This window comes from Gopherus evgoodei, chromosome 2 (assembly GCF_007399415.2).
Source record: "Gopherus evgoodei ecotype Sinaloan lineage chromosome 2, rGopEvg1_v1.p, whole genome shotgun sequence".
Lineage (NCBI taxonomy): Eukaryota > Metazoa > Chordata > Testudines > Testudinidae > Gopherus > Gopherus evgoodei.
In genome coordinates, this window is record NC_044323.1 from 49626270 (window position 1) to 49637799 (window position 11530).

Below are 11530 nucleotides of genomic sequence, written 5' to 3' on the forward strand. Positions count from 1 at the left end.
CTTTTATAACACCAGAGAAACAGAAAAGAGGGAGAGGGAGAATCTGGAAAATAAAGAACTGTAGCCCAAAGAAGCTTCTGTTGTTCTGCTTTCACCTGCCAGCAAATCTTTCAGTGCGTACCCTACATCTGACATCCTTTTCAGAGGTTAAATGCAATCTATTATCAGATCTGCATCCATTCAAGAAAGAGAAACAAAAAACAGAGCAACATTTTTTTTTCAAGAGATGTGTTATACAAAAATGCATCTGGTGTAGTAAAGATGTAAAAGGACCTGATCCAAATATCATTGGAGTCAATGGAAAAGTTCCCATTGATTTCAGAGGGCTTTTGGATCCGGTCCTTAATTCAAACTAAACCTTCATAATTTCCATTCTGAGTCTTTTTTTTTCCAAAGTATCAAAAGAAAGAGATCTTGCAACTGTATTGAGCGTTTGAGGACAATGCAATAACCCCTGATAAATTAATGCGGATTGAGCTATCCAAGCTAACAAGCCAGGATTCATTCCTTCGAATTTGCATTAGGTGATCAATACTGACAGAATGTTCTACGGAGGAGTCCCACTGTTGTGTAATAGCGTCCTAATTAATTGTAGCTTTCATTAAGGAATGCCGGGGCATGAGCGTTATTTTCAAGTGTTCAAAGTGATTCTTCGGTTCTCTTGTAGCAATATTTGGGGGTCTCTTCAGATCATCTTCAGTGCACCTGCCCTGACGTCTGAAATATTATTATGAAGTTGCTTTGAGTGCCTGGAATGCGTCACTTGCCCTGCTTTGACTAATCTTTGGTGTCAGGGGACAGTGGATCAAAATCCCTCTCGGGGCGGATGGCACGAGTTGGGGTTGGAGATGGGCTCCTTCTGCGCAGACTTCCCTAACATTGCGTCATTTGCAGCCCAAAAGGAATATTCTGTAGTTTGTGGTGGACACGGACACCCAAGGGGTCACCTCCAAGGAAAGGCTCCTTCCGAGGGGAAGAGGAAGGAAGGGATACTCAGGGTAACTGACTACTGATCGCAAAGTATAGCAGGAGAGTCTGTCACGTGTTTCACATAACTACAAGGAAGTAATTAGATTTAGGCAAATAAAGCTCCCGTGGCCCTCCCCATCTCCAGGTATATAAACCGGAGAGCGCTCGGGCGTGTATTCAGACACACTGCGGGAGAACAGCGGAGAGCGTCGCACTTTCCTATTGCAGTAAGTGCGCTCAGCCCCCAGGACTTGCCAGCCGCTGTAGCTTATTTCTTTGTTGTTAGGACCTAGGTGGTGCCACCGTCTGCCCATTGCTTTGCTAGTTAGATCTTGTCTATGCTGAGATGCGCGAGTCCTCTTGGGACGGATGCTGAGGGGGAGAGGAGTTGTATGCAGTACTCATGCCTTTCTTTTCTTTGTTACAGTAGACAGCAACTTCAAGCTGGGCTCGGGACACTTGTCCGCCACCCACCCACCGCACTAGGGGTACTGCCTAGCAGGAGAAACGAATATGAAAATACTCGTCGCTTTTGCAGCCTTTTTCCTAATTTCAGCGCAAGTATTTGCAGAAGAAATCGGAGCCAATGATGATCTGAATTACTGGTCTGACTGGTCCGATAATGACCAACTCAAGGTGAGCTAGAGAGCCTGGAGATGCCCCCCTTATGCACGTAAGTAGAGGGGCAGCTTTTATAAGTAAATGCATGAGCTCTGGGCGCCCGTCAGGTGAGAGAATCCTAAGCTTTGTCTTGAAATTTGTTACATTTCCTAACTTATATACTATACAACCTATTTCCATTTAAGAGCGGTGACTGCTGCCAATGATTTACTAGGTAACTGCCAGCATTTAGCCCTTTAATAGGTGGGGCAAGTGCTTTAAACGGTTACTTTCCTTGGGTGGCTCCCAAATCCGCTTCTGTTCCAGATAACAGCGTGTACACTTCACACCAAGTTTAACAGAGGTTCCACCTCTCCCACAGTGCGGGAGTCGTTGCTTTAACGAAGAACAAGTGAAGGGAGTAACCGCGGAGAAAGATGTTACGCAGTAAAACAGGTCGCTCCCAGCGAAGTTTGCTTGTGGCTAGGAAGAGGCAGCGGGTGGATGGGGAGATCCGAGCAGGGAGTGAGCGGCGCGATGCAGCCGCAGTGAGAAGGGGATGAGGAGCGTGTGCTGGGAGAACTTTACTCCCAGGTCTTTCCGAATCGGGTGGAGCTCTTGGGGGTGGGCTTGGCGGCGAGCCGTGAGACACCTCTGGGCGATGCCGCTGTAACATGCTCTTGCCTATACGCGCAATAACATAACGGATCCGCTTTAGCCCACCCGCTTTCCCGGGATGTCGGAGCGGATTCGTTTGGGGTCGGTTTGCTTAACGATAACCCGGCCAGTAGCGAACTCGGGCAACTCGTGCGTCCTGCCCGCTCCCTGCCAGCAGCCGGCTCCACCGCCAGCCCCACAGCCCAGCGAGCCCGGGCGGGCGAAAGGAGAGTGAAAATGCCCACCGCCCTGCGCCGTGTCTCTTTCCTCTAGGGCGTGGCCGTGGGTGCGCCGCAGTTAGTGCCGCTAGATTTTCCCCCCGCTCTCCGTGTGTCTCTTGGCCCGTCTCTGTTCCTCTGCAGAGACATGTTGCTGGACAGCTGCCGGGAGTCAGGGGCTTACTGCAAAGCATATGGCCTGCAGACAGTCCATACACCAGGCACGTGGCTGGCGGGTGGTGGTTCCTCTGGGAAGGATCAGCTCGGCATAAGGTGGCCAACCCTGATCGGACCTGCACGCACAAGAGTTTTCCTCCAGGCTAGACATTAGAATGCAAACGGATCGAAATTCCCTCTTTGGAAAGAAAGCAGCAGCTCCAGCTCGATGGCTGCTTCCCGGTTCACATTATCCTGACCCTACTACAAGCAGTCAGTGCAGAGTCTACAGACAGGCATGCCCGGTGCAGCAGGGACAGGCAGCCAGAAGTTTGTAATGGGGCAGGCTGCTGGGGCGTAGTTTAATTTGTTGGCTGCTATTCCGGGGAGACTCGGGGTTGTTTTTTTTTCCTTCCCGGATCTCCAGGGCTGTGCTGAGTAAAATGCTGACACTCTCTGCATTTCAGGAGGAGCTGCCCTTACCCCTGGAACACTTCCTGCAGAGAATTGCCAGGAGACCCAGACCACAGCAGTTCTACGGGTTAATGGGCAAACGAGATGCTGGTGAGATTGCATTCTGTTTCTGTGCCCGAGGAATTATTTACACACATCAGAACCTAGGGGTCCTTTAGCTTCCTGCCTTTTAAACTAATTCACAGTTCACAATTCTCTCTTTGCTAATGAGCAGGCACTATAGGCATTTCGGTTCATGTAGTGTCTTTGAACTAGGGTGACCGCATGTTCTGATTTTATAGGGACTGTCCTGGTAAGTTGGGGCTTTTTCTTATATTGGCACCTATTACTCCCCACCCCGTCCCGATTTTTCACACTTTCTAGCTGTCACCCTACTTTGAACTGGACCGCGCCCTGTTTATGACAACTCATTTTGAAGAAGAGGTAATGAGGATAAAATGAGAATTTCACACTCATGACAGAAAAAATATTGAACTAGATTTACACTTACCTATGACAAATATACACAAAAATGTAAATCTGACTCTAAATGCTTTAAGAGAAAGCAAACACAAAGATGTGGCAACCTACTTCATTTTGCTCTTCAGGGTACAATCAGAATGAATTATTTTATGTCTGGATTATTTTTAGGATGATCTCAAAGATGCATCATTGTAGACCTCTTTTCAGCATAACTATCTGTGCCTTTATACAATTTTATAATTTGTTTTTTAAATAAATTAAATTCACTCCAGCTACTGAAAGTGTTTTCTGATTAATAGAAAATTAATCCATAATTTGGAAAAACAGTGGACATATGATTTGGTCTTTATAGTAAACAATTCTTAAGTGTGCACACATTTTTTTAAACACAATTAAGAAAATAAATACCTTGTGGGCTGGTATGTATGCCTTTAATTAAATTAGTGTCATGATTTCTAGTTCAAAAGGTTTACTAGATTAAGAATGGGAAAATACCTATTTTGAGTCTTAAATGAAAGTTAACTAATTGTGTCTTGATTTATAGAAATTATATTTTATGGATTAATATAATATATAGCTCAATGATTGATATGGCAGTAAATTATTGCACTAATTCTCCAAGCCTGGGAATATACAGGTTACAAGATTGTTTCTGTTCATTCATAGACCTCACATAGAGATCACTTTTATATTTCATCACTATTAAAACTACTTTTTTTTCCCCTTCCTCTAGGATATGGCCAAATCTCTCATAAAAGTAAGTTGGAAAGCATTTTTTTTCTAAACCATTATCTAAACAAGCACAAAATGAGAAACTGAATTGTTCTAATTTTGAGGTTTCTAGTGTGTCACTGTAGCCTAGAATGTTAATGTTTCTTACTAAAGACTGAAAGCAAGAGTGGAGGAGAAATAGTTCTAGCTCTGGGTTTACCAGATAATATAGCTAGAGATAAGCTCAATCATGGTTACCTACTCTGTGAGAGCCTCAAAGAGGGGCTGTTCAGTCAGTATGGGATTACTCCCAAAGTCAAGATATGTGAATTTAGGTGGCAGAAGCAAGCAAACCAGAACTTCAAATCCCTGGCTTGATTCCAGATCCAAAGTTTACACTTGAGATATATCAATGTTCTAAGTTAAGTTGTATCTAACTGATGAATGAGTTGTTGTCACATAAGCAAGTGCACCTGCCAACATGAATCAGTGTGGGCTCCTTTATTCCTGTATGTCGCCCAGGAGAAACTGTATCTTTCATACTGAGATCTGGGGTTTTTTCCCCCCTCTGGAACTGTCAGAAGATACTAAAATGAAATCCAAAAGCATGGCTTTTAATAAAGATTGATGATGATATTACATTTTGTGAGATCTTAGCTATCCAAGAAGGTAAAGCATGCCAGAGTTCTGTGCTAACAGCTAGACTTTATCACTGGGATTACTTGTCTGAACGACAATTTTAAAAAGTCTCATCCACAGATCAAGCCAAATAACCAGTAGGTACATCTGGTTAAGGCAAAATTATAGCCTTCAAATGTCTCCTCTCTGAAGATCTAAGAGATTGACCTCTGAGAGGTTTTATGGTAATTTATCCTGTATTATGAACACCAATCAAGGAAAACTCTTTCCAAAGTGGAATTTGCACACTTTGTTCACATCAGAATAGTAAAATAGAAGTAGATATTTTCAAAATGTTTCTCTTATTTGAAATCAGGCTAGCTACCGCTACATATGAAGCATACATTTTGGGCTAAATCCTGCAACTCTAACAAGCCTTAGTCAGTGCTTCCAGGGTCACAAATGCAATAAGGACTGCAAAATGTGGCTTCACGAGAAGTTAAAAATCCTATATAGGCCAGGTTGTGGAGCCCTAACACATACTGGTAGGTAATCAGCATTTACTTCTGTGTAGTCTTTTGACTAACCAGCATGACTAAGGACTCCATAATTTGGCCTATAGAGTCCTTTGTTCCATATGACAGCAGGGAACATTTATGTGAAATAATTCATGGAACAGATCAATCTAACAGACCCAAGATATAGGAAGGGGAAGTCTGTCGAGCTATAGGGCCTGATCGTGCTTCTATTGAAGTCACTGGAAGTTCTAGCACTGACAACAATGAGGTCAAAATTGGCATCAATTATCTGGTCACTGTCTGTTTAGCCACAATGGAAAGGCACCTACTAGCCTGACCAGGCTCTGAATCAGACCCTGTGAGATAGGTGAGGGTGATGTGCATTCTCCATTTATACTAACATTTCAAGTGCTATCAACTTTAGTAAGCAGGAAGAATATTTATGGAGTCTACATCTTCCTTGTATTTCTCATGAAAACAAATTACCTCAGAAAAACTGCATATTGAAAATGTATTAAAACACCCACAAATATATTTTTTCAGGGCATAAAACAGACTCCTTTGTTGGACTTATGGGCAAAAGATCTTTAAATTCTGGTATGTATAAGCAACGGCTAAGACTAAAACTACCTCTTAATTCTACTATTACCTTTTCATTCTCTCCAATAAACTGAAGAAACAGTCTTGACATGAGGCAATTCATAAAGGATAGATGAATTCTTATGAGCGGGGAAAAAACGTTGCTTAATAGAAATATTTTAATCTGAAGGTCATTTCAGTGCTTATGAAAATGCAGGAGGATGGGCGATAGCCTGAGCTAGGCACAGTGCAGCAGGTGCCATATAAATTTCCCTAAGAAATTCTGCTTATGCCCCTCAATCCTGACCTGTAGCATCCGTGTTATTCCAGTTCTCTGCTGCTTCTGAGCAGAGACAGAAAACGACACTAAATTCTGGGGTGTGTTTAAGTGACATGAGAAAATGTTCAAGGAAAAAAGTATCAAATTAATTTTAAGTGGTGGATTTGATCCTAAATCACCTCGGGTAGAAGGTGCACTACCTCCTGCACCAACTGACTTTTGGAGGTTTAAAGGGACACTGTTTTTTTTGGTTTGTTTTTAATCTTGTAAACTACTGACTGAGTTTACAGTCCTCCCATCAAAAGTGGCCCCATCTTTTGTCACAAGCTGTAAAGGTTTTGTTTGTTAAACATCCACAACTTTTGTGAACTTTTAATTTTACATTCAAACAGTGACTCAATAAACAAAGTTAAGCAGCACTTTTAACTACTAAAGTATTGCAGACAAGTGCTCACCACAACTTTCCCTCCCCTTTCCCCATATTATCTGCATTTTCCCCTAATCTTGCCCGTCTTTGTTGTGAATATTGCATATGGATATCTCCAGTCTTCCATTAGCTGTAGCTTGTTTTATCCACAAAGCATTAATTTAGCAATCCAGAAAAGAATTTTTTGAAGTGATCTAATGCCTGCTTAAAGCTGCTGAAATAATTCTCACTGTTTTGTTAAATGGATTATAAAAGTTAAATGGTTTCAACATTTTGATATTACACTTGTGCACATTGTAAACTATTTTCTGTAATTACAGTTGTCAGTGATTTTTATTTTTAACTAGACTGTAGTTAAAGAAGTAATATAGGTCTCTATATCCTAAATAGTTTTTGCAAATTTCCCTGAATCAGGAGCAATCCAGTATAGCTCTTCTCCCTGTGAGGGTAATAGTGATTAAATGTACATATACTTGTAAATATACATTTGCTATGATAGCAGCAAATGGCATCAAGTGATAAATCTGGTTCTGTTTATTTTGGGATTAAATTTACCTTATTTTAAGTATGAAAATCTGAGATGCAATGAGTGTAAAATGCTCTTTAATTACTTTCAAATTTGCTGGTATAGTTAGAATACAACCCTGTGGTTAGCTAACTATAACCAGGATGAATAATAAAGTTGTAGATAGTCAAGCTTTCTAATAGTAACGTACCACTCTGATAGGTAAACCAGTTTCTTAGAATTTAGCATTCATACTCCTCTGCCTAGTTGGGAGGCAAGGGTGGAATAGTATAGGTTTGAGTCCACTCCTATTAAAAAGTATGCAATAACCACACCTGCAACATTGTTTGCCCCTATACAGACTGGGAAAAGGTTCCTCAAAGCTTTTCCTCATTTAAGAGTAAAGTTACATGTTGGAAATCTCCTCTCGATGCCTAATACAATTTATCTAGAAAATTACTAAGTTCTGGCATCAGGAGAGGCTTTGTTTGGAAGCTATGCTAACATCCCTTCTGGTGGATGGAAATTGAAATTAGAGGTCCCATGGTACCATAATCCTTGTGATTTGCCCAACATTTCCTGTCTCAGTAAAGCAGATTCCAGTATGTAATGCCTTGATCTGCAACAAGTTCATGCAGGCAGAGCCATGCACCCACTCAGAGCCTCATTGCCATCAATGGCCTGCAAATAGCCATAATAACTAAATAACCATAAATGCAGGGGTAATTTATACTGATAAGAGGTACAGGAATTCAGGTCCTGGGGGCATGGCAGCACCCCCTGTCTTGAAGTGCTTTCCATCATGTACAGAGTTACGGTTTTGTTCAATGGTTTTCAGCAGCCCACTATCAAAAATGTTCCCCTGCCACTGCAGAACATGATTTGTGTATAGTCCAGAATACTTGTTCAGTGAATTCCGTAGTAATACCTTACTTTCTGCTAAAGAGAGTAAGATATTATCAAAACTTATGCAGAATCTATTGTTTTAGTGTTAAACAGTTTTCAGGGTGTGTCTGATTAATCTTTAATTTGGGCCTTTGCTTGCTTTTTCTTCAACTCTATAGAGCAGAGTCACAATCCAAGCCTTGCAAGATCTGCAGCACTGAATCCCTCAAAATTAGCAGGGCATTCGCATCTAATAATTATGCATCTTCATGATTTACTGAGCATGGCCAGGATAGTCTCAATGTCAGGGGGGAGAGGAGGGAAGGGAAGGTCTCCCTCATGATCCATACCATAGCCTTCTGGCTTAGAGGCAGATATGATTATAATTAAAAAGAAAAAAGCACTGAATCCACTAAAACAGACTTTTGGAATATGCAGAGGGTTTGGTTCGGCGGCTGCTTGAATTCCTCTAGAACGGTGCTTCTCAACCTTATTTGATCAGGCCCCCCTTATTTGTGTCTGCAGCTGTTTACTCGCGCGCGCGCGCACACACACACACACACACACACACACAGAAGTACACATACTGCCTTTAGAGCGGTATCACTTTTCACAGCAGACTTCGTGCCCCATTGTCACTTACTTCTGAGCTGCTGCTGCCACCCCAGGGCTGACAGCTGGAGCCTCACCATCTCCAGGTGAGGGAGGGAGGCGGGGGTAGAAACTGCCTCCCTGTGAGGGATTGCTGGGAAGGAAGGAGAGCCCAAGCAACAGGTCTCTGGCTGTCCCTTTTAGTCCCACCTCTCATGTGTGCATGGCCCTTCTGCACAAGCTCCAGCCACCCATGGCTGACAGCCAAAGCTCTTAAAACACACACACCCCTCGTGCCTCCTTTGGGAGGCCCACTCCATAGTGTGAGAACTGCTGCTCTAGAACAGAGGCAGACTGCACAGCTAAGACCTCCCACCTTCTGTGGCGCACTATGTGAAAAAACTGATGCCATTGGCAAGACAGGAAAGGAATCCTAAAAGACCCTATTGGTTTGTGCCTTCTTTAAAAAAAAATAAAAAAAAACTAGTATGAGAGATGCAAAAGGCTAGACCAGGACTCTCCACACACGCAACTCTACTCTTATGACCTCCTCTTCCACCATCTGCCTTCACAGCAGCATCCAACTCTCCCACTGCAAACAGTTTGTTAATAAATATGAGGGAAGAGTGGGTTGGGGCAGGCAGTGGGTGGGAGGTCTCTCTGAGGAGAAATAACATTGTTCCTTCAGCTGGCCTTCCAGAGAGTATCAGGGAGAGGTGTACCTGGGGGAATTTAATGTTTTCCACCTGTCCCCTTGAGAAGGTCCTCCTTTCAGAGGAATCCTGGGGACAGCTGTGATCAGTGGAATTCCTGGTAGCAAGGCGACATTAGAACCATCCGGCAAGAAAGCCATGGTGGCCATAAAGAGCTAGCGCAGAGGTTTGACGCCTCCATGCAAATGCATATGACCTATTACAGATCCCAGGAGATCTGCAGTGGGTTGTGGGTGGGTCTCATAGCTCACCCCTAATCTGGAAGTGACCTGTGGTCTCTCACTGGGATTGAGACTACTGGGGAACTAGCATACACACACAGCTTCCAGGAGCAAACTGCATTGAGAAAACAAAGCATATAGGCCCAATCTTGAAAGGAGCGGAAAGCCCTCAACTTTTATTGAAGTCATTGGGAGTTGAATACTGACAGTCTCTTAGGCTCAGGCCTTTAATATATTGCTCAGAATTGAATGATGCAACACAATGAAATATGGTGATACATAAAACTTGCTATGTTTTATATGACTCCTGGTGCTTATTATATTTATACAACACTTTACACTTATTTTTTCAGGGTCCTCTGAAAAGAACACAGCACAGAATTATGAACGAAGGCGTAAATAAGACATTCCTATGTATTTATTAAACTTGATTTGTTTAAATGGCCAATGCAGTGTAATATAAACTATCCACTGTAAGGAATAATTATTTATTTAATAATTGTTGGGTTTTTTTGAGTTGTAAATTCAATAAAATGATTATTTTTCATAGTGTGGCAGCGATACATGTTGTATAAGTGTGTTGTAGGTCTAAAACGAAGACTCCCCATGGAACCGAAGTCAGTGACATTTCACAATAAAGCACATTATTTGAAATGACCTATAAAGATATGTTCACCAAATAACAAAAAAAGGAAATAAAATTTTGTTAATTTAAAGCAATCATATCAGCTTCACTACCGGTGCAGAACAGAACTGACGTACAGTCTAGTGCCTCAATTTCTTTTCATGGTTTAAAATGTACTGTAATTTTCGTATCAAAAATATATTTGTATCATTGCAGCATGTTTTATGTTTTGTGACTGTGTGTATATATATATATATATATCTATTTAAACAAAAGAGATTTGAATGTGAATCCAAGGTCTTCAGTTCATAGTCTGAAATTTTATGATAGTAACATTTTAAATAAAAAATACTTTTGGGATTTTGCAACATACCTTCCGTGGGTAGAGTGATGGAATTATTTCAAACCCAGAATCATCTGAAATAAGATGCAAACTGAAGAAAAGATATTGGGCTGTAGGAGCAGAAGAAAGCCAGTTATAATTACAGTACTTCATTTTTCAAAATATAAGCTTTCTAATACGGGGGGAGGGAGAGGGGTTAAAACTTTGGGGATACTTTCTAATTCTGTTTTTAGTGGTAGGGCCAGCCAGCTGCCTCTGAGTTAATATATTATGGGCTCAATCATACTAGGTGCTGAGACCCTTCAATTTCTATTGAAGTAAAGCTCAGTACTGTGTAGGATTTGGCCCTATGACCAAACTCCCCTGGATTCTGCAACTATGGGGCCACAGAATTGTTCCGAGGACCTAACCAAATCAAAAACAGTAAAATTGTGAATTATACAGAGGAAAAATGGCTCTTTGGCTCTCTCAAGTGTTCCTCTTCTACACAGCACTCACCTTCCTCTCCACAAAAGCAAATGCTGAAAAGCCACTCACATCAGGGAAAACAATACATAGCATTTAATTAGTGTTTTACATGTTCAAAGTATTGTACAGCCAATAGCTAATGCCACCTTAGAGATGGTCAGTAATTTTCTAACTAAAGGTTTTTGTGTTGGAATCTTATTGAAATTGAAACATTGCACAGAAATGTGTCAATTTTGACAAAATTTGAGTTTGAAAACAAATTGAAATGAAGCATTTTTGATTTTTTACTTTGAAAAGAAACTTCACCTTCTGAAATACTTCGTTCTTTTCTATTAAAATGGAAGAAAAATGTTAAGTCAAAATCCAAATGAAACATTTCAATTCTGTTGATACAATGTTTCTATTGATCTGAACCAAACTCTTTTTTTTTAAGTTTCATTTATTAGGAAATTTTTAAAAATTGACATTTTGTTCTGATGTTGAATGAAGACAAATTTGGAAATAGTGGAA

At 41.4% G+C, this 11530-nt stretch overlaps 1 protein-coding gene across 3 annotated transcripts; it reads left to right on the forward strand.

Annotated features, from left to right (window-relative positions):
• Positions 1-1128: 1128 nt before the first annotated feature.
• Positions 1129-10581, forward strand: TAC1 (tachykinin precursor 1). Of its 3 annotated transcripts, none has more exons than XM_030550632.1 (6): positions 1129-1196; positions 1400-1605; positions 3068-3164; positions 4270-4293; positions 5927-5980; positions 9938-10581. In XM_030550632.1, the coding sequence occupies exons 2-6, from the start codon at positions 1483-1485 to the stop codon at positions 9985-9987; spliced, it is 348 nt and encodes a 115-aa protein (XP_030406492.1). In that variant the 5' UTR covers positions 1129-1196; positions 1400-1482; the 3' UTR covers positions 9988-10581. The 3 variants fall into 3 exon arrangements, with proteins under 3 accessions (XP_030406492.1, XP_030406491.1, XP_030406493.1); XM_030550631.1 differs by having other exon boundaries at positions 1134-1196; positions 1397-1605; XM_030550633.1 differs by lacking the exon at positions 5927-5980 and having other exon boundaries at positions 1134-1196; positions 1397-1605.
• The last annotated feature ends 949 nt before the right edge of the window (positions 10582-11530 follow it).